Source organism: Pteropus vampyrus, unplaced genomic scaffold (genome assembly GCF_000151845.1).
Source record: "Pteropus vampyrus isolate Shadow unplaced genomic scaffold, Pvam_2.0 Scaffold143, whole genome shotgun sequence".
NCBI lineage: Eukaryota > Metazoa > Chordata > Mammalia > Chiroptera > Pteropodidae > Pteropus > Pteropus vampyrus.
Window position 1 is genome coordinate 1,879,711 of NW_011888924.1, and position 23,872 is coordinate 1,903,582.

Consider the following 23,872-nt stretch of genomic DNA (forward strand, 5'->3'; position numbering starts at 1 on the left):
TCTCTCTGTTCACACCCTTATATTCTAGGCACCATAAAACTAATCAAAACACACAGACTTGGAATGGTTAAGGAGCTTGGGGAAACCTCTCTCCCAGACAGACATCTAATAAGCTGGTCGAAGTTAGAAGGCAATCATTTGAAGTCTCTGGAGGTTCATAAAGAGCTTACAAGAAATGGAGAAGCATTTACTGTATTCAAGTTCTACAGAAACTCAAAGAAGAGTAGAAAGCTGAGGCATTCAAACTAGGGACTGCACCCAGCCCCTCACAGCTCTGTCTACAGAAGGACTGTTTCAGCAGCCAAGGGGCAGTTCCCGTCTCCCACAGCAACCTGGGGTGCGAGAGCTATTCCAGGTAGTTTCAGTAGCTGGTGAACATGAGAGCTCGCATCCTCTGCCTATATTGAGTAGTTAACAGCACCTGGGTGGTGCCTAGTCCCCTATCCCCATCGCCTACTATGCAGGGAGGGTCTGAGTGGGACAGCAGGTGAAGAGAGCAGTCTCCCTTTCCCTCACAGACTGTACTGCAGGAGAGCTGAACCAGTGGCAGCCAAGTAACAGTTGCCATCTCCCCTGGCTTCCGAGGGCAGAAGACCTATTCCGGGTAGATTGAGCAGCCAGTGAATATCAGCAGATCCCAACCTCCCAAGCTCTGGGTTGCAGAAGACTGGCAATGGCTGGTAGCACCTGGACGGCAGCACGGATTCCACACACGCATATAACACATAGAGCTCTTGGCCCATATTGGTGACGTGGGTGGGACAGCCAGCAAATAGCAAGGTCCACATCCTCCCATAGTAACTGCTCCCTAAGTTCCAACCAGGAGAGGGTCAGAGTACACCTCACAACCTGGCAACACTCTGCCTCTGTCAAGGGGCCCACTCCAACTGGATCACACCATGGAGCAATCTATGCCTCGGAAAGGTGAAAAGTAAATAACTGAAGTAAAAAATTCACAATAGGGCCTCAAAGTAGATTTGAAACTGACAGAAGAATGAATCAGCAAACGAGAAGATAGATAGAAATTATGCAATCTAAAGAAGAGAGAAAAAAGACTTAGAGAAATGTGGAATCCCATTAAGCTCATCAACGCACATGAGGACCAGAAGAAGAGAGAGAAAGGACCAGAAAAATATTCAAACAAATAATGGCTAAAACTGTTCCAAATCTGAGAAAAACATGGGATCAGTGAAATTCAAGTAAAATAACTGCAAGGAGATCCACACCCAGACACGTTATAATCAACATGCTGCAAGTCAAAGACAAAAATAAAACCTTGAAAACAGGTTTTCACTTCTGAAGGAACTGAACCAAGTTATCACTTCTAAAGGAAGCCCAGTAAAATTAACAGATGACTTCTCAACAGAAAAAATGAAGGCAACAAAGTAGTAGGAAAGCGTATTTCAACATGCTGAAAGAAATAACCAATCATCAAATATCCAGCAAAACCCCCTTTTCAAAAATGAGGGCAAAATAAAGACATTCCCAGATAAACAAAAATTAATAAAATTCCTTCCTAGTAGACCCACCCTAAAGGAAGTTCTTTAGAATGAAAGCAAGTAACACCAGACAGTAATTCAAATCCACACAAACAAAGCACACTGCTAACGGGAATTATGTGGCTAATTAAGACAGTATAACCATATTTCTTCTCCCTTCTCCTCTTAACTCATTCAAATAATACTGCATAACACAACATGTACATAATTACATTGTTAGGTTACTGCATATAGAAATGTAATATATTAGACTATAAGGACAAAGAAGGTGAGTAAAAATTGACACCAGATAGTAACTCGAATGAATTCACAGAAAGAAGGGAAGAGAACCAGAAATAGTAAACAAAGTTAATACAGCAAACTCTATGAATATGTACTTGACCCTCTTCCTTCTCTCAGAATCTTTACGAGACATTAAACTTATATAATTATAACAATGTATTATTGTCATATATATAGGTATAATATGAAAAACAATAATAGCACAAAAATAGGAAAGAGGGAATAGAGAAATGCAGTTCATTCTATATGTCATTAGAATTAAATCAGTTTAAATCTGAGGTTGATTCCGGTAAGTTAAGATGTATACTGTAAGCTCTAGAGAAACCACTAAGAAAACAACTCAAAAAATGTAGTTAATAAATTAAAATGTGAGACTAGAAAAATGCTCTTAATGCTAACAGTCGTGGTAAAGGAGAAACAAAGGGTCAAAAAACACGAGACACAGAAAACGAAAAGCAAAAGACAGAGGTGTAAATCCAAACATATCAATAATAACATTGAAAGTGAATGAATTAGGCAATTCAAACAAAAGGTAGTTATTTTCAGACTAGATTTAAAATAAAAACAAAAACACGATGCAATGACACAGTCTACAGAAAATATACTTTAGATTCAAAGGTACAAATAAGATGAAAGTAAACGGATGAAAAAATATTCCATGCAAATGGCAACCGTAAGTTCAGCTGAAGTGGCTATACTAATACCAGACAAATCAAGTTTAAACCCCACCCCCCCAAAAAAAAAGTTGCCGAAGGACATTTTATAATGATTAAAAAGGTCAATACACCAGGAAGATGTAAGAATTATCAATATATATGACAACTAACCACTGAGTGTCAGTATATCTAAGGCAAAAGACATATTCTCTATGCCACAGGTTCCATCAAACCTGATAGAGTCATGTTTTCATGTCTGTACAACTCTGCCTACCTCCCACCTATGCTTGCTTATCTTATAGTTAACTGTTTCCACAGCGTCTCTCTTCAGACCGAATTTCTCAAGGTTAAGAGAATCATGTCTTGGTGCTTAGTACTTAAATTCTGCTTTGTTCCCCTCAAGAGGGCATTATTATTGAGGTCGTTTCATTATTGTGGCATACGAGTTCAGTCGGAATCAAGAAAAAAAAGGATGATCTTTCTCACTTTGTTTCAATCTATCATTTTAAGTACGTGAAAGAAGATACAACTTTAGGCAATAAACATGACATAAAATTACAAAACGTTCTCTATATAAAGGAGAGTTACATACAGCAAAAATGCTGTTAGCATTCTTTAATTTTATTTTTAATTTTATCTTGTTTTAAGTTCTTATGATTGTTAAGTCTGTGTGAAACTAGATCATTTTCATAATAATGAACTCTAAACCATTCTCAAATATCATAATGTCCTCCTAAATTTTAATCAGTACCTTTATAAAAATAGAAATCTCTTTTTTCTCCTATTGATATAACTGGTGCCACTTGCTCTGCTTGCTTTAAAACACAAAATAGATCTGAGTTTCATCTATGAATGATCTACTCTCAAGAAAAGTCCAGGGCAACTGGGGTGAAGTGTCTCACAGTTTTGACTACAGTAACTCGTGAGGCTGAAGAAAGCAACTGAACAACCATGTTCCAGTTGTAAAGTTCAAGGTGGCTTCAAATTTCTCTAAAGTTACATGTGTGATATTTAAAGGTCACACAAATCTTATCTTTGTGTGTTTTAAATATGAAAACTATTTCTTCCCCCAAAATTTTTGAATAAAATTGACAATCCAGAACATGTATCTTATTTGTCCTATAGCTAGCAGGTGTCTGGGAAACACATCACATCACCATGAAGGAACAAGTGGCCCAGGCTGAGCCTCTGGCAAACATCAGTCCTGCCTCAGGATCAAAGTTTGGGCTCGGCTCTGACCCCTGGTGTCACAGCAGGACCCCAGGCCTCCCAGACTGCAGGCTTGCCTCTGACTGTCAGCACTGTCACCCTTACCAGGTGGCTGGTTTCTAACCCGAGTGTAAAAGCAATAAAGGAGACCCTAGAGTTATTTGTCAATATTTCACACATTTAAAGAAAAGTTGACCTATTCTTGAAATTAAATGGCACAGATGAACTAAAATGTCAAGTTCCTTTGCTTTTGCTAGGATTTTATCAAGTGAGCACTATTGATTTTCTTGTACTGACTTTTAACTATAGCCCTCTGATCAATTTTTAAAAGGAAAGATGAATTACTATTCCATAATGAAAGCCATCTCTTTGAAAAGAAGATGAGCCAAGCATGAGACTCAAGAAACAAAGGAAGATGGCTATCGTAGATCAAGAACCATCCCCCGTCCCCCATGCTCTGGGTTTCCTCAAGTCCGAAACTCTACTCACTGTAATGGCCAGAACTCAATCGAAGGGTGTCTGGCCTGCTGGCCCCTAAAGACTTCACCGGGTTTTTGTCTGCTGTCTGATCTGACACCTCATTCGAGCATGCACTATAAAATGTCATCATAGTCTATTTTAGAAGGCTAATAATAATAATCTCTATGAAAATAATATTGGCTTTTCTTTTAAGTGGAGTTACATATATTTTGTATTTTATCACAGGACAAAATGTAAACTAAAGTTTTTGTTTCCTACAGGAGATATATCTTAACAAATATGAATCAACGTTATACAAGAACAAATAAACTTTACATACTATTTTCATGTAAACGAAGTCAACACACAATAAGATGTCAACTCAAAATTTTAAATAAATGCTCAACAAGACCAGATTACGTGACTGTGAAATGTTAATAATTTGCAAAAGAACTAAGGTACCTCTGCATTATTATAAAAAGCTGTGCTATTTTTCTCTTGTACATCTTCCCCTCGTGCTGTAAAGAAAGTTAGTGGGTAGAAATCCTTGTGTGCTGGTTGCTTTCCACTGGCCATCAGTTTGCCCTCATAGAAGAGCTCAGAGGTGTAACTGCAGAAAAAGACCAAGATAAATAAATAAAGAGTGATCTAGCATCAAAATTAAATTTAACCATCAGAAAAAGAAAAATTGGTCTACCATAATAATGTTACTTTATGTCCATGATTAATTTTAATCCAAACACCTCATAACAGTGAGGCCAAGATTTTCTCCAAAATTAACTACAGCAATAACAACACAGTAGGCTCCTGGTATACCATTGCTAAACAGAATTATTTAGTTAAGTGCGAAGCCAGAATATGGAAAGAAAAGGAAGACATGACAACAGTTCAATCCTAGATAAGCATCTTGCTCTATGAGGTAATGTGTGCTAGCTAGTATATTTTCCTGGTAATACACATTTTTACTTATGTGAATCGTATACACGCAAACACAAAGATATATAGACATCAAATCAATACACACAACTGTCTTCAACTGTAAAATAAATACTCTTTACTGATGAAGATACTATCTAGTACTTGATTCATCACTGACTTCAGCAAATAATTTGCAACAATAAAAAAGAAATCATATTTTGAGCTATCGATAAATGCCATAGTTAAACCTTTTTTTAATATATATCCTACTGCTTCCAGAGAAACCTAAAAATGGTTTCTACATGACTAACGTAATCACCATTATTAAATTATACTAAACTTTAAAAAATTCTAAGTTTTTAGTGGGGACAGTGCCCAGAAGGCACACAGGGCTCTCCAGAGTGCCAGCAACGTTCTGTTTCTTGATCTGGACACCAGCTACATGGGAGTGTTTGGCTCATGATGATTCATTGAGCTGTCACTTATGATATTTTTACTTTTATGGATACATACTATATTTAATAGAAACTTTTAAAAACTTTACTACTGTTTCATGGCTTTCTGTCCTTCTCTTCTTCCCTTCCATCCTTTCTTTTAAAACAGATTCCTTATATAACACAGCAAGACACAATAAGCAAACCATTATGTAGTTTGTCAATATACTTGTTTATTACATCATATAGTTTTACATATATATTATATATTCAGTCACAGGAAAATACGTCCTAGCTAATAGAAGCTAAAATTTTAGTTTCCAGAAGTGCCCTATTGTGTGAAAAACTGCAGCTCTGACTTCTGAAGTGTTCTTCTTTTAAAGACATAAAATTAAACATAATTTGCAACACTAGAGACACCGTAAAACTGCTGAAAATAATCTCTCCCTAGTAACAATGCTGTCCTGAGTTCCTTACGTAGAGAGGGTAGTTCACACCTACTTGATGATAGCTTCATGGGAGCGGTAGTTCTCACATAGCAGGATCCTACATGGAAACTCGGCAGGGTAATGCTCATAGAGTCGATCAAGTAATGAAACATGAAGGTTTCTCTCCCTGGCAAACTCGCTGTAAACAAAAGGACTGAGCTGTAACAGACAAACATACAGAGAAAATTTAACTAAATATAAAAATAGTATTTTTTAACCTACTAATCAAAAAAAAAAAAAAATCCACTATGCTGAAACTTCCGATGTACTTAACTTCAACATGCTAAATGCTGGAATAAGCAGAATCAAAAATATTTACTATGAACAATTCCATTACTATAAAGAACTAGTCTAAAATTTCTAACTTTTCATTTCAGTACACCAACACTGACCTAGAGTTTCTACACACAGGTTAGTAAAGGGCTCCTCCAGCATAGTAATAACTACGACTTCAGTAATTTCAGAACTGCAACCCACTGCACCACTGGAGGAGTCAATCTGTTCTTTTAGTAAAATTGATGGCCTATTTAAAATGGTGAGCTGGCAGGATATTTAGTCTATAAATAAAATTTTTTTAATAATTAGCAAAATAATCCTCTCTATTTCATAAAATATAAGGAGCCACTCTAGATCAAACCTCTCTTCCCATTAAAGAACAAAATTAAACTACTTTTGGCAAAGAAACTAAAACAGAATTTGTTCCTCTACATTCAACTCTTTCCTATATGTCTTGATGGCTACAATACTATAAAGGTTCAAACTTTATCAACTGTGGAAGAAGAGACATGTAAAACAGAAATTTTAATAGAAAAATTATATTTCCCTTTCTTACATAGGTATGCAAATACATAAAATCAGACATGTTCTTTGAGACTTTGATCATTATTTTTAATGAAGCACTTTGTTTCTTAAGATAGTGAAAAATTAACCCTTCAGGAAAACAAATGTTGGGACAGGAACCAGCGAACTATAGGAAGGATAATTTAAATTTGCTTTATAAAGAAAAGTAATTTCCTTCAGAAATACCAGTACTTTTCACTATTAGTACAGAAATATTTAAAGTACTTAAACTACGATACGTGGCACAATTTCATAAGATGTTTTAGAAAACAGAATATTAAACATCAAAATATAATTCAAAATTCCTTTCAGTACGATGACTCAGAAGGCATTTACCTGCATGTGGTCACCAGCCAAGACAATCCGCGTATTTTTAGTTGCTAATGCTAGAGGCATAATAGTTTCACACTCCATGGCCTGGGCAGCTTCATCTAATAGGATGTGCGTAAAAAACCCTACAAAGTACAGTATAAACACAGTAAAGCATATTACAGCAGCAATAAAGGTAGGAATGTGTTTTTTTTCTTTTCTGCTAAAAGTTTAGTGTGCTAATTTAAGAGGTATGAATACTTTTAATGCCAATCCTCAATTTAGAAAATTATCCATTTAAATCATTTTTTAAAAACGAGGTTAAAAGGAGTAACTATTTTACTCAATAATAGATACGTAAATGACATCTGGTGCTAAAGGCCCTGAGACTAAGAGCTGAATCAGTATATTTAAAAATATTTTGTCTACGGTCATGCCACCTGAATGTGCCTGAGCTCATCTGATCTCAGAAGATAAGCAGGGTTAGACCTGGTTAGTACTTGGATGGGAGACCACCTAGGAATACCAGGTGCAGTAGGAGTTAAAAAGAAAAAAAAAAAGAAAAGAAAAATATTTTAAAAGTACAAGACAGTAGATTTTCACCAAAAAGAAGGGCTGGCAACTAAACACTGATGGGCCCAAAGTCCTTTCACTATTTATTTGGTGAAACACCAAAAATAAAACAACGGTAGCTTATAAGTAACTTGAACCTAAACGTGAATATCCAATAATAAAAAAACATATGAAATCTAATATAAAGGAGAAAGTTGTAATCTAACTTTGAAATCAAGTTATCTATTAGCAAATTCTTTCATTTGATTATTTAGGTTTATTTTGTGTGTGCATGTGTAATATATATATAAAACATAATATACACACACACACAGACCTTTTTTAGTCTAAGATCATACTCTGGCTGAAAAGAAAATCACCACTCTGCAAAAAGTGACTAATAATAAATGTCAAAAATGTACATCATCAAATGTCCCCGAGATGCAAACATCAAGAGCAGGAGGCATCCCACATCTCGGCTGCTGTTGCTACTCACACTGGGGCACGGGGACCTGTATATGGAGGAAAAGTCCCTTGGCTCCTAAATGGGGGAAAGAGGCAAAAATCTCCTTGCTGCCTCAATGTGAAGAAGGAAAAAGCAGTCCCCTGCTGCTGATTCACCAAAGTAGGAAGAAGAGGGCCCTCTTTTAACTAACCTAGCAAAGAACACAAAAGAGTTTCTCAGCAGAATGATGAGTTATAAAACTCAGAGTTAATCAGCTTGCTGTGAGTTAGCCCAAGAACCTAACCTCTATTTCTATCTCTATTTCTAAGAATATCAACGAGTTCCAAACAATCGGTTTATACAACTTTCTAATGCAACCTGTTTTTAGATTAAAACTCTTAATCTTCCTGACTGGCAATAATAAACCTCATCATCACCCATTCAAACAAATGGTTGAAAGTACAAGTATTAATGACTGTTGTCTATTTACCGACAACAGTCATTAATACTTGTGGCCCAAGCATAATATGGACACATGCATTTTTCTCCCACTGAGAAGAATTTGTATTTTTGTTCTCCGAGACTAATTAAGGAAGATGATTATATAAACATAGGATTAAATTGGGAGGAAAATATGGAGAATAGTGAAAAAATCTGTTTTCATTAGATAACATTTTAATTAAATAGAGCTAGGCTTGAATCAGGAACTGGATAAACCATGAAATTATTATAGCTATTGCTCAAGCTAGTAAAGGTAACTTGAATTAATCAAACCGATTTAGCCTGAGCCTTGGTTTTCTTATCTGTAAAATAACCTTCTGCAGGGATGATATGAGAATTAAATGAAATGAAGTATAAACAATGCCCAGAACAAAACACACAGTTGACTTCTAATAAGCATTCTTCCATAGTTGCTCTTCGAAGCCATTCTTTACTCTCTCACAAAACTATACTGTTTAGGAGGTTTGGGTATTTAAGTAGTGAATATGCAGAGTATAATCATAAAGTAATGAGACTGATTGTTAAATAAACATACCAAAATTTACATTTCAAATGTGTTGTTCCATTCAAAGAAGTCAGTTGGGAGTAAATACAACTCATTCCGATGATACAGTCACTGTTCAAAACGATTTTGAAACTCTGCTTTTGTAAGGGCCCTCACCAGCTAGCTAGAAGCTGCATGCACAATAAGTCTCATTACTCAAAGTCATGGTGCGCTCGCTTGCTCGCGCGCGCTCTCTCTTTCTCTCTCTCTCTCTTATCCCTAATGGTATTGCTCAGTTTGATCTCCTACCTATTTACCAGTCTCAGACATACATGTCGCCGAAAGATTTTGAAGCTTTTCTAAAATGACATCTATCCTCAAAAAAAGAAAGTTTGGCCACTGTTCATTAAAATAAAGAGAGGTTTATCAAGGGCCTCCAGGTGTCTACATCCTAGGCCAGGTGCCAGGAATACAAGGTGAAAAGAACAGTCTCTACCTTTCAGGATGTTCAAAAGAATTTGTCACTGGCTCTGAAAGCCAGTCCCATAGGAGAGAGCAAACAAGTGTTGAGCAACGTCAGCAATTATACGGCAGCAATAAATGCTCTTCCAAAGCAACCACCTCAAAGTGATACCACTTTTTAAGTTCTGCCATATTTATCAGAACTTCTCATCTTATATTTATACTTAATATTAGTTTGATTTTACATGGTTCCTGCACTTAATCTTAATAGCAAGTAAAAAAAAAATACACCGTATAACACAAAAACTTGAGAAAATTGTAAAAACCACCAATAGTGTCTAAATTTGAATCTTTCACATGATCAATAGTAAATATATTTCAGCTGACCAATCAGAGAACAAATAGAGTAGCAGTCATTAAAATGTCTAAACTAGGAGTTAATTTTTGTTTTGTAAAGGGCCAAACATGTTTTAAGGTTTGTTGACCATACAGTCTCTTTTACAATTACTCAACTAAGCTTTTGAAGCATAAAAGCATCCACGGGTAATAAAGAGGCAAATAAATGGGCATGAATGTGTTCCATTCACTAAAATTTTATTTCCAAAAACAGACAGCAGGCCAGATTTGACCCACAGGCTATGTAGTCTGCCAACCCCTGGTCTAAATGGAATGCAGAAGCTCTAAGCATTCAGAGACCCACTGTCTGTGTCTGAAGTCGGCATACCAGGTTCAAGGTCCAACTGACAGAGGTACTGGGAAGTATTCAACGTAACAACAACCACTCGGTGCTTAAGAATATCTTCTTTCTGTGGCATCTGAAAGGTGGAATGTGCGCTTGAGATCAAACAGTACTGATGCACAACTGGGTGAACAGTCTTTACCCAGCGATTTCTGAAATATACCCTATAAAAGAAGACAACATTTCCTATTTATATTTATTAATACTTTACCAGTACTTGATTATCAAAATATCGACATTATTATTTTAGACTACAATATGTGGAAATTAACAAATAAATCTGATAACTGTTAACATTTTACTAGATTAGAATTTAACAAACTGTGACTTCTCCCACCAAAAAAGGTCCAAACAGAAAGCAGATGAACTACCATAAAATAAATATCTAAAAATTTTTGACTTCGGATTGATCTCACAATAGAATGACAACAAATACTTTCATAAACATTACAATTTAAGTTCAAAGCATTCCCATTTGGGAAGTTTTTTTCTAGAAAATTCTCCCAAAAATATATTTAATTTCTAGTTTAATTATGCTAATAGTGAATTGCATATTTAAAATAGAAATTAAAAAATTATTTGCAGTTCACTTTAGAATATATTCTTATACCTATCTTTAAATAGACCTCTATCTAAGGTTCTAGAAATTTAAAAATAAATATCAATTTTGGACAATCAGAAAATCTTAAGAAATAGGATATCTTCCATTAATTGTAAAAGAAAAATATTAGCAGGCTTTGTGCAATAGATCACTAAGCCAGCAGAGAAACGAGCTATCCATCTATCCACCCTCCCACGCATCTCTAACCAACCCATGTAACAAAATCCTCCAGGTGTCTACTCTGCTCCAGCAGAGGCAAATCACATGGCCTGCACACTTTCCTAACAGCTTTAGATTTACTATGATTTTAATGGAAAACCATGAGAGAGTTCTCACAGAGCCGTCACATGGCAAACATGACTTATGTTGTTAAAGGACCGCTTTGTTTCTCTTGTTTGGCGGAGTGAGGAGGGGACAGTGGCATGTTGGTAAATGTTGAGCTCTGGGGTGGAGGTAGGGGATTTGTAGTGTTTGCTGATTTCTGTGGTATAAAACCTACTACAGCCAATTTCAAGCTACCAACATGATGTTGCTGAACATGAACTTGGGAAGACATGCAAATGACTGGCTCTCACAAGCCAGTACAAGCTGGCTGCAACACCCACTGGCTGGAACAGAGGCAGGAGCAGGGTACGGGAGCAAGAAGCCCAGTTAGGAGGTTGTTGTAAGGGTCTGGACAAGAAAAGATAATAGGGTGGTAACAGTAGAGATGTGAAAATGGTCAGAATCACTATACACTTTGAGAGTAATGCTGATAGGATTTACTTATGAACAAGATGTGGAATTTAAGAGAAAGGATGATTCCATGCCTTTGAAAATAGATGAATGCTACAAAGTTGGTAAAAAGGGGGAATAAATCTGGGGCGGGAATTGAGAATGCAGTTTTAGACATATCTGAATAAACATCAAAGTGGAGATGTCCAAAAACAGAGGGATATATAAGTTTAGATTTCAGGAGAATGCTCGGAACAAGAAATATACAAATGGAATAATATTTAATCCTTAAGCCTCGACGAGATTACCTGGAGGATAAATGCAGATAGAAAAGAAACTAGTTGGAAGAATGACTGATGGACCACGGCAACATTTAGAGGCTGGGAAAAGGAGAGGGATACAGCGAAGGAGCAGTGAGTGACACAGGAAAGAACTTAAGAGAGTGTGGGGGTCCAAACCAAGGGAAATAAACGTCATGTCACTACATCACGTGGACATTTTTCTAGGCCCATCAAGTTACTTATTAACAGCATCCAATTCTATGGCCCCTCCCTCCTTGAAACACTGTCTTCTCTCAGCTTCCATGACTCAGCCTTCCCCTTCTTTCCTTCTATCTCTCTGGGTTAGGGTTCCCCAAGGCTTAAGACTTCGCCCTCTCTTTTTTCAAGCTCTTTTCTCTCCCCTGGCAATCTCATCAAGGCCCGTGGCTTTAACTGCCACCATTACCCTAATGACTCACACATTTTTCTCTCTCCAGCCACGACCTCACCTCTGAGCTCCAGGATGTGTATCTAACTCTTTATTTAGCATCTATCTCCTCTAGGATATTTCAAAGACAGCTCAAATGTAAAATGCACAAAAACTAATCTCAAATCTTCTAAAATGTGTTGTAATCCTCCACTAAACACTTAAAACTGGCTGTCTTCTTTTAAGTAAAGCAAAAAGAAAAAAGTATATCATAAATATCTCTAAATATAAATTATAATAGAGGAAGGTAAAAACATGTATTTTAAAACATTATTATAAAAGCAAAGACTGTAAACTTGGTGAAAGTAACCAATATCACTTCTAAAAGATACAAAAATTTTAAATATATTGTCTATGGCCATGCTACTCTGAACAAGCCTGATCCCGTCTGATCTCGGAAGCTAAGCAGGGTCGGGCCTGGTTAGTACTTGGATGGGAGACCACCTAGGAAAGACCAGGTGCTATAGGCATAAAAAAATTTTTAAAAACTAAGGGATTGTGAGCTGACAAAGTCCTTGCAATCTGTGAGGTCAACCAAGGGTTGCCTCGCCTAACACTAAGTAAATAAATAATAAATAAAATTTTAAGCATGTTTTAGGTGTTAATAAAAAATGTTAAGCAAATCAGCAAAGCTGAATTTACTTTTAAATATATGAAAAACCTCATTTTACAAACTATCTGAAAAAATCATTTACAAATTATAATTCCATTAATATTAACTAATATATGTGTATTTAAGCATATAAATTACTAGAAATTAACTTCAAAATGTTAGTAGTATTAACTCTGGCTGATGAGATTATCATTTTTATTTTCTTCTTTGTACTTTTCTATATTTTCCATATTTTCTTATATAAACATGTCATTGTAAAACTGAAAAAGTGATTTAAGTTATTTATTAAATCTGACTCCAAGTACTGCTTCTTCCTCAAAGAAAAAATAGAAATTGAAGTTCTAAGTCTCACTACTAACTTTTTAGTAATCACCTTGGAAAGCTACCTCAAGTTGAAGCTAGTAAGAATAAAAAGTTTGATCATTAGGTCTATGCTTCCTTAAAAGTATAATATTCTAGTGCTGACTTCAAAAAGATTTAAATACTTTCTCAGCACTTTAGTTTTGTACAACTTTTCAGGTAGACACTATCTATAAGATTATTTAAAACACATCCAAGAACATCTACAAAACTGGACACTTTCAAGCTCAAAGTATAAAATGTGACACTAAGTAATTTACATATTTTTAGAAACAAACCCATCCATTTATCTCACATGAAGTATAATGACACTTAGCATGAAATTGACTGGTAATATAACATTTTAATTCACTTAAGTTTTACTCATGTATTGAATTCATATGCCAAAAACTCCAACAAAATTATTATTACTTATGAAACTACACAATCAGAAAGACATAATCCCAGAGGAAAATGTTTCTTTAAATATCTATATAAAACAAATAATTGCTTTATATAGTTGCCCAGAACACGGTAAATACGCACGTTCTCCATAGATAATCTTTAATCTACTAAGTGCCAGATACTAATCTTCAGAACCATACACAGAAACTGGGTTTTCCTCTCTATTCCATTTTTAAATCTTCTAATTCTAAGAAAGAAATAAAAACTGAAACTAAATGTAATCTAAAATGGTTTCTTACAACCTCCAACTCCAAATATTTTAAGCTTGACTCCTGGCATCTAATAGAATTTTATACACTTTAACCATAAGTATGCATATTTTAACATATTTACTGTATTAACTATATAATATTTATGACTATTTTCACACTTCATCGCATTTACCAGAATCCACTCTAACCTACACTGTGAAGAAGGCAAAGTCCTCCTCAGTGTTACTCCAGAGACACCACACTCCCTGGGTCACAGGCAGACACTTAGTGCCCTCTTGTGTTCCTTCCCCTGCATCCTGGGACAACTCTCCCTAGAGGGCACAGCCATTCCCATCTTCTCCATTCCATCTCCCAAGCCTCGCAAGTTTATCGTCCATTAGAAAAAATTATAAATCAATCTGAGCTAATGTAATAATAGATGGTGCTAATAAATCCTAACATTTCAATGCATTAATCTTTGTAGGAAATACATTCACAAGTTAACGCCTTTCCCAAAGAGAAAAACTGCTGTGAAAATGTAGACCCACACACAAAAAAAACATTTGGGGAAGTCAAGCTTTTTCTTATTTTATTCTATTCACTAAATGAAATAACATAAAATTTGCATTTAAATATATTTAAATATTTTTCCATCTTGACTGAACCACTCCTGCAATTTGTGGAGAGGTGAGATTTTCAACCAGAGGGCCGGTTCCTGTATTTGGGCCACTACAACTATACATGTACCTTGATGGAACAGAACTTCTTATTCTACATATTCAGATGCACTACATGTGAAATTATAACCCCTAAAACATAATTTTACCTGGGAAAGCTAAGCATAATGCGAGTCAAATGATGGATTTTAATGTTTACCAACAACAGCTTTACTGCCCCAAATGTCAAATGACCTATGCTAGGTTGACCAAGACTTGAAGAGCCTTTACTTGCACTGTTTCCAAGCCAAATACACCATGGTTATTGAGACTGCCATGATTCCTACATAACACACACACACACACACACACACAAACATTAACACCCACACACACGCTCAGTAAAGCAAACAAAACAAACATCTCCATTAAAGTAAGAACACTCATAGCAAAAATGCTACTAGCTTTTCAATTTTCACTTAGGAGCTAAAAATGATTAAAATATGAAGCAAACTAGTCATCGATAAATCTATCCACTAGCAAATACCACATTTTCATTTATAGTGATTGTACACATGTGATATTTTCTTATTAACTACAACTAAATTCTACTGAAATAATTATTTCTGCTCTAATTTTCCAGAATGAAAACAAAGTATGGCATAAAACCCATGTTAACAGATCATGCCATTTTTTTCTCTTTCGTCTTTTTTAATGCAACTATAAAATCATTCAAATGGCTTTGGTTATAGTTATTGAAGAATTAAATAGCAAAATCTCATTTTTTTCATGTCTAGGCTCAACTAGAAATAAAGAGTTAGTGAATTATGATTCAAAAGTGTGGTTAGAAATTAATTTATAAACAATAATTATATTCAAACAACATAGCGCATGACATATTAGTTTATAAAATGGCAAAACCAAACATTAATTCATATAACAATGAAAGCAAATGGTATAATAAACAACCATTTAATGATTCTTTATTGTTTTCTGAAGAAAAGGATTTTATTCTCCCACGATCCTACATTTAAGCACATTTCATGTTCATCTACACTGAAAAGACCTTTCTATATCGACCTAAAATTTTCTTTGACTCTTTGTCTTTTAAAAGATAGTAAAAAGTTGTAAAGACCAGTCAGTTACATTTTAGTGCAGAAATCACTTCAATACCTCATGTTTCTCTAATGTATGGCTTTTATGAAATTACCTACATCACAGTCAGAATCTTATTTCCATAAAAAACAATCACTGCATGACTACTCTGTCACGTAAAATATGCTAGAATTTTAAATTTTACGTAATCATATTTATATTACTTCATCATAGCAGCTTTTAGAGGTACACATCAAAATCAGCTCAGACTATAAAAACATTTTTACATACAAAACTTAAAAAAGGATGTCTTTCTCTTTACTTAATGTTTAAGAAGTAAATGGTCAAAGATTTTTCAATTTTTCCTTAATAATGGTTTCTTCACAAGGCATAACTTCCAAATGTCAATGCAGAGTTAACAATTTTGGTATTCTCGAAGTTACTAAAATCTTTACAGACACCTTTTCTTAAGAATAATAAAGTATGATACAGATACATAATAAGCCTTAAAAATACCTGAGAGGTCTTGCCTGGGGATTGCCTGCTTCTACATATGGATGTAAATAATCCTTTATGTAGAGATCAGCAGCACTATTAGAATGGGTGCAAATGAGAATCCTGCTGAAATAAATGGTGCAAATAAAAAGAATGATAAAACACAAAACTATTCAAGCAGTATAATACCAAAAAAAAGCAGTGGCCATCTTAACATTATACATTTCCCTCAACCTACTCAATAACCTCTAACATAAAATTCAATGATGCTTCAGAAAATTATATTACTCTTTATGCTATAAAGGAAATAAGTTCCCCCAAATTATTACTAAATCCATCACATAAAATTATTTTTTAAAAATCCAACCCTTTTGCTCTAATATATGTCATAATTCCTTAGCAGACTTGGAGTTTGGCTGGCTATTTATTTAAACGCTATCATTCTCTACATTGCCAATTTTTCTAAACAGTATGTTTTAAGAGAATTCAAATTTTAGTGCTTTGGGGTTTGAGTGTGGGTCCTTTTCTCTTTTTTATTTTTTAAAATTTTTACAAGCTGGCTTGCTAGCTCTCACTTTGCATTCACAACAAGGACCAAGGTCATGCCCTGCTAATGAGATCGGAACACACATACCACCATCTCACCTCGTCTCCTGCTGCTGGAGGATGTGCTTTACGGCCTGAGCTAGAGTGAACGTTTTGCCTGTCCCATAGGGTCCGATGATGAGAACAGGAGGCAGCTGTATTGAAAGTGGAGTTGTAATGGCCAGAACCGCCTCTTTCTGTTTTGCATTTAGTCGAGGATCCAACTGTTCATCCCATTGTCTATAGAAAATAAAAATTTCAAACAAATACAGTTTATTAATAAACAGAACATGACATACAAGTATCCTGAATTTCACTGAAACATGAAAAATACTGAAATAACATAGCATCTATAAAAACAAATGCTTATGCTAAAACTATCTTTTAGAAAATTACCCAACAGAGTTGGTATAAGTAAGATATTTTGCTATTTTCATCAAAACTCACTTTAGTTATCTTGTCTTGCTCCAAGTGCAAAAAGATTTTGATAAATAACCTATAGACATCACACACTTCTAGTCTAGTTTCTGCCAAGTCTATACATAGTAATGAAAGTGTCTCTAAAATGTAATTTCCCTGTTACATAATATCAGAAAAATTTTCTTCTGTGATAATATAGTAGTTTCTTTGCATAGTATACAAAATGCAAAAGGGAAACTGATTTTCAATTTCTAATCCACTGAAAGATATCTTAGAAAAGTTTAAAATAAAGAGAAAAGAAAAAGCCTGTATGTCCCTGTTAAGAGATATCAAACTTGTGAAGTTCTTAATTCGGAAAACAGCAGTTTTATTTTAAAAGGCCAAACGACATGAAATGTTTCTAATATTTTCACATACACAAATAATACACGTATGTCATATTTTTCAGAGTAGAGAACACCTGTCACGGTAGCACAAATGGCTGCTGTAATGAGATCCGGCTTACTAGTGTCCCTTCTATGACTTGGCTAAGTTTCGAAGATTTAAATGGACAGCAGATGCTGAAAGGGATCAAACCAAGTGGAGAATCAACAGCATTCTTTCTCACAACTACAATTAAAATACTAAATATCGCAACAACTATGGTAAAAATGATAGGGATGTGAACCAAAATAGGAAGGGTGTGTAAAGAGACTCGGAAAATTTGCACAGTGCCTACAAAATGACCCTGAAGTAGGAGGACATGGTATAGTGAAAATTCCTTCTTTATGAGGCTATTCTCTGCTTAAATCAGAAGATGGTTATTTATGGAAAATCTTCTTAACACTTTCAGTTTTTAAAAATTATAACTAATGCTATATTAATTTCAAATAAACAACATTCTACTAAAAATGTAAAACCTCAGAAAACAAACTGGCTATATAAACATGCCATTACTTATTTTTCTGAAATTAAAATTTTTTAGGTAAAAAACAAAAGGACTGACCAATGGCACTAGACTTCCTGGAAGCCATTTACTAAAGCTCAAGCATTTCACTCCAAAGAGTTAAGCATTAATTAGCTTATTTACTCACACGTCTGCCAATTTCTAGCAATGTTCTATCTTCTATGAATGAGGATATTGCTCTAGGTAACTAACTGCTAAGTACAGATCTAAAATATGTGGCAGACACTGCGGAACAGTTACCCCCAAGCCATCCACGCACCCTTTCTACCTTTCCTCTATTAAGCCTAGGCAACTATTAATTTCCACTGCCCAGCCTCCTCTGCTGGAGACCCAACCTGGCCAATGAGATGTGCAAGAAGCTCCTCAGAAGGGCTTCTATATCCAAAGAAACAGAAACAACGCCTCACTAGAAGAAATCCCTTTCTGCTCCTTTTGGTAAATAAAACTGCAGCAGCCATCTTATAATCAAGAAACAGGCATCAAGAAGAAAGCCAACACGCTCTATGCTGCAGTGGTCTCCAACCTTTTTGGCACCAAGGATGGGTGTTCCTATGAGAATCTAATGCCTGATGATCTGAGGTGGAGCTGAGGCAGTGATGCTAGCACTGCGGGGGGGCGACTGCAAATACAGATGAAGCTTTGCTCATTGGCCTGCCACTCACCTCCTGATGTGCAGCCCAGTTCCTAAAAGGCCACTGACGATACCAGTTCGCGGCCTGGAGGGTTAGGAACCCCTACTCTATAGGATAGAGAGAAGACGGAAACCTTGATCCTTTATGGCACTGCTGAGCCCTGGTACCAGCCCTGGACTACTTAACTCTGAGCCTCTATCTCTACATGTTAAAGCCACAGTTAGTTCAGTAAACTGTTATTTGCATCAATACCTGACCACTGTGATTCTATGATACCTGGGACCATGGTTCCTTTATCTGTACATGGAGATAATATGTGATCAGATGATTATTTTAAAAATCAAATGATGTAATGCATTCAAGTTGTTTAGAAAAATAATTGAAGTCTATGGCCATGCCACCCTGAACAAGCCTAATGTCTGATTTCAGAAGCTAAGCAGGGATGGGGCCTGGTTAGTACCTGGATGGGAGACCACCTAGGAAGACCAGGTGCTGTAGGCATAAAAAATAAAAATTAAGGGATTGTAAGATGACAAGATCCTTGCAATCTGTGAGGTCAACCACAGAAAAAGAAAAAGAAAAATAATTGAGCAATAAGTGCTCAATTAATGTAAGCTTCTATTATTATAAAATTTTCTGAAGATTTCAGAAAAATATTACTTGACCAGTACACTTTTTAAAAAGAGAAAGTTTTAAAACAACCTCTAATCTTTCAAATTCAGACACTTTAATAAACTTATGAACAGATATTAAATTATATACACAAGTATAAACCTAAAAGGTTAATGACAGATTTATAGGTATAATTCTAAAATATGTCAATATCTCTTTGTTTATGTAGCCCATTCTACTTCTCAGTTGGTTCAGTGTAATAATGCTTCAGAGCAGATCAGAAATTTTATCAATGCTGGTCATCTCTTTAATATCTTGTCATGAATGATAAAAATTTATAGAAAGCCAATGAGTAACACAAACTGTATTTATTGTACCACCTGCTAAATAAAGGGAAGAAGATTTACAATATACGTGCTGGTAAGAGTCATCTCCGATTTTCACAACTTAAAACAATATTAAGTTTCTTCAAGTTTATTCTGAATAAAATAAATGTTATTTTATGCCTGGTACCAAACTAATTCAAAGTTCTTTTTTTCCCCTGGTCTAATGCACTGTTATAATTAATTTATACACTACATGCCCAAGAATAATTTCTCATCTTCATTTATCTATCTATATTCTACCTTATTTCAGAAAAGATTTTAAATGGCTAATGATTTCTCAGTAAGTTCCCAGACCCAGATACATTTCAATTACTATTTATAATTACAGTGGTATGGAATTTCTTCCTGCTTAAAAGTTTCCTGCTATTTGACATTTTCTTAGTTAACTTTTACAGTTAACATTTGCAATTAGGGATATTTGAATATATTGCTATGTGCTATACATGTCAACTATAACTGAAAAAATTTTAATTTTTTAAACCTCATAATCTAATGAGAACAGTAGAAATGTACACAACTGACAAAAATTAATTTGAGAGAAATTATGCTTGAAAACACAAAACTGAACCTAGCACAGAGTAGGCACCCAATAAATATTTGTTGAAATAATTAAATGGAAGGATAAGGCTTATCTACTTGAAGGAGAGAGCACTTGAGCTGGACTAAATCTTAAAAGACAGATCTTCGATAAATTAATACTGGGAAAAGATTATTTCGGGGGGAGAATATCACTTACAGAAGAGACGACAGGGCTGGGGAGGGGGAAATGCAGAGTTTAACAAGTATAAAGTTTCAGTTTTGGAAGATGAAAAAGTTCTGCAGATTAACTGCACAACAATGTGAATATACTTAATACTAGTGAACTGTAAAAAATAGTTAAGATGGCAAAATGTTTATGCTATGAAGATTTTACTACAATTTTTAAAAATTTTTTAAAAGATAAGGAGGCAAATAAGAGTAGGGCAAATTAAATGAGTAATTCAATATGGTTAGAGCATGGGAATTTAGAGGGAGAAGCGGGGTGTCAAGTAGAAAAAAGTAAGAGAAATCTGAAAAGATACTGCTGGAAAACGCTGTCAATGAGACCACATAGGAGTCTGGTATTAGGCTGCTCAGATTTTATCTACGTATCAAGGAGAAGCCTTCAGAGAAGTATAAGCGATGAAGTGAAATGATTATTTTGGCAAACTAACTCTGAGAGAAATATGGCAAACTAACTCTGAGAGAAATATGTGGGTTGGACCAGAGAACAGAGACAAAGACAGCAGGATGGAAGACCAACTAAAAGGTGACTGAAATAGTCCAGCTCTAAATTACGCAGGGGCCGTAAGAATGGGGAGCCAGGGAAAGATGCAGAGAAGCTGAATCAAATGAGAACTGAGAAGATGTCACTGGATTTTCACACTTAGTAGATCACTGATTATTTTCAGTAGAGTGAAGAAGAGAAAAACAGAGATTACAGAATTAATAAATAAGAATTCTGGAAATATGTAGACTATTCCTGCTCAAGAATTTTGGCAGTAAAAAGAAGAATGGGAATAGATAGTAAGGGTAAATACAAATAAGGGGGAAATGATTTGGTTTTTGTGTTGAAAGGCATATTTTGTTTTGTTCTGTTTTTAGAACCGGAAGAAACAGAATGTGAGGGGAAGAGATAAATGCCACCTCTAGACCTGGCCCATAAAAACTTCCCCCATGATGCTCCTGTGCTCATTCTTCCCCTGTCTGCCAGCTAGATGCCAATACCCAGGGTGACCGTGGAAACCTTACTGAAGATACCAGAGTCACCCGCCATCAGAGGTAGAACAGGGCCACCCTATCGTGACTGGATTGACACAGTGATAAATAAACTTCTTTGTCTAGAGTAAATGAGATTAAACAAAAAAAAAAAAAGATGAAGTGAGCTGGGCATGGGCAGGGACCAACAGAATAAAACCCGCTGAAAGGATGAAAAGAAAACTGTAGTTAGTCATGCAGGCATCACTACTGTTATTCTGGAAATGAAATAGAAGTATCGTATTTAATTACATGTAAAGATATGCCAAATAGAATTTAAACAGAAAAATATTTACACAACCATTAACTTGAGAGTAGTTTCTGAAGTAGTATCTTCTACGACACTTTCTCTACTTTGCTAAATTACAAAAATGTCTTTTATGTTCAAAAATTAACTATTTAAAACACTTTTAGAAAGGCCCTAATTTTCCCATTCAAGTTCTACTCAGAAATATTCCTAAATTGCCTGACATCATATCAAATTCAGGCTGTTGAAAAGCAACAAAACTCATTTAGACTCGGAGGAAAAGTGAAGAAAATAGATGATGAACCTCAAAGGTTTCATTTAAGGGTTCTTTCACTCTCCTTCCACAACTAATAAAATATCTCCTGGAGAATACAGGGAAACTTTCTTACAAAAGAATGCTTGAGTTATCTGATACAGATATTTAATTGAACATTAACGTAATTTCCTTTACCGAGCTATCGCCTTTTTGTACCTGTTGGGACTCCACGGTATAGTTGGAGTCATGGTGATGTCTGGAAATAAAACCTCATTGTCCTTGATCCTGTCTAGCGCATAATGCATTTCACAGAGGGGTAATCGATTCAGCTGAAACTGAAGTTCAACCTGGAACACAAAATAAACATTTTTTGAAAAAGCATGAAAGTAAACATCAACACTTGCAGCTCACTAAAATACTCTATGGAGATAATCTTTTAGGGGGACCAAGTTTAGAGATTCTTTTAAAGTAGAATAGTATTCTAATAACAATTATTATGGCTAAATACTCACTTTATTTAGTGCCAGGCACTGCAATAAGCACTTTCCATAGATTATCTTATTTAATAAGTCGATGATGTATATACTATTAACTTTGTTTTACACCAAAGAAACTGAAGCACTTGTAAATCACTTAATCTCTAGATAAAGGGTATCTGATTCCACCATTCCTATGAAGAATATATTTGAGAAAAATCAAAACCATCTCTTGAGTGATAAAAACCAGCCCGAAGACATCAATTTACTATGAATGAATACTATTCACCATTTTATGTTTGGAAAAAAAAAAAAAAGGATTAGCTTTCCAGTTAAATATGGCAGACTGAACACACAGTTCACCTGAGAATCCATAAAGACAGAGAACAGAAGCAGATACAACTTCAGATGAGAATTGTCCCAGGATAAAACTTAATTCTTTTAATCTGTTTTTCCATTGCTGATTTAAGACTCTAATCGGAAAGTGTGACCTTGTGTAAAATTGGAACATTTTAGATGATACTTCCATTAAATAGAATCCTCTTTCTCTGAGAGTTACCAGAGGTTCAGTTCTCCACCCATCAGTATAATACTTCAAAAACAACTGCACTTCTGGGTATGGCAGAGGAAGAAAAACCAAAACAGAAGAGTATCAGCTGACGAGGAGCATGCTGCCACACTCAGAACATACCTGTGTGTCATAATCAGGCCGAAGATTAAGTTCTTCACAGCATTCCCTGGATATCCTTAAAAATATATATTCTTTTGTTTTTTCTTCAATAGTAGCTTCATAAACCTTCTCTTTGGTTCCCTGGGTCTGTACTAACTTCTCTTTAGGGACTGGTAATAAATAAACAGCATTGACTTTGGTCATCACCAGCCGTCCAGCCAAAGTATCTTCAGAAAGTGTTTCCGTAAGCTTAAAGCGACCAAAGAGTTGTCCATTCTGAGCATACTTCGCACCTCCAGAAACTCCAGTGAGCATGAAGCTTGCTAGAATCTGCAACTGCACTTTAAGGTTGAATCTAAATCAGAAGTAGGAAATGCGTTTGAATGTTTTACATCAAAAACTTAACAGAAAGAGTAAAACAAAATAAATCGAATATAAAGGTACAAAAAGTTAAAATTTCATTATCAATTTCACTCCACTGGGCTACAAACTACATAATCTGTCTGTCTGCCTTTAGTCTAAGATGGAGACAACAAAATTGCTCTTAAAGTGAATAAACTTCCACATAACAACAAGATACATATTTAACTATGTTGAAAAATATACACACCTCTTTGTAGTCTTAGCATTTAAAAAGAAGCTAAGTATAATTTTCTAATAGTGAAATATTGTG

The 23,872-nt window shown here is 35.2% G+C and overlaps 1 protein-coding gene and 3 pseudogenes across 1 annotated transcript in view; 3 read left to right on the plus strand and 1 right to left on the minus strand.

Moving 5' to 3' along the window:
- HELZ (helicase with zinc finger) overlaps nucleotides 1–23,872 on the minus strand; it is a 148,479-nt gene that overhangs the window by 62,323 nt on the left and 62,284 nt on the right. Inside the window, exons 14-21 of the mRNA XM_023535656.1 lie at nucleotides 23,221–23,554; nucleotides 22,270–22,400; nucleotides 16,839–17,018; nucleotides 16,215–16,316; nucleotides 10,263–10,441; nucleotides 7,122–7,240; nucleotides 5,959–6,104; nucleotides 4,568–4,715 (exon numbers count right to left, since the gene is read on the minus strand). Of these exons, the coding sequence (XP_023391424.1) occupies nucleotides 4,568–4,715; nucleotides 5,959–6,104; nucleotides 7,122–7,240; nucleotides 10,263–10,441; nucleotides 16,215–16,316; nucleotides 16,839–17,018; nucleotides 22,270–22,400; nucleotides 23,221–23,554 (1,339 nt within the window). The remainder of the gene's footprint in view (nucleotides 1–4,567; nucleotides 4,716–5,958; nucleotides 6,105–7,121; nucleotides 7,241–10,262; nucleotides 10,442–16,214; nucleotides 16,317–16,838; nucleotides 17,019–22,269; nucleotides 22,401–23,220; nucleotides 23,555–23,872) is intronic.
- Nucleotides 7,518–7,635, plus strand: LOC111744929 (annotated as a pseudogene).
- Nucleotides 12,690–12,809, plus strand: LOC111744896 (annotated as a pseudogene).
- On the plus strand, nucleotides 19,161–19,277 carry LOC111744938 (annotated as a pseudogene).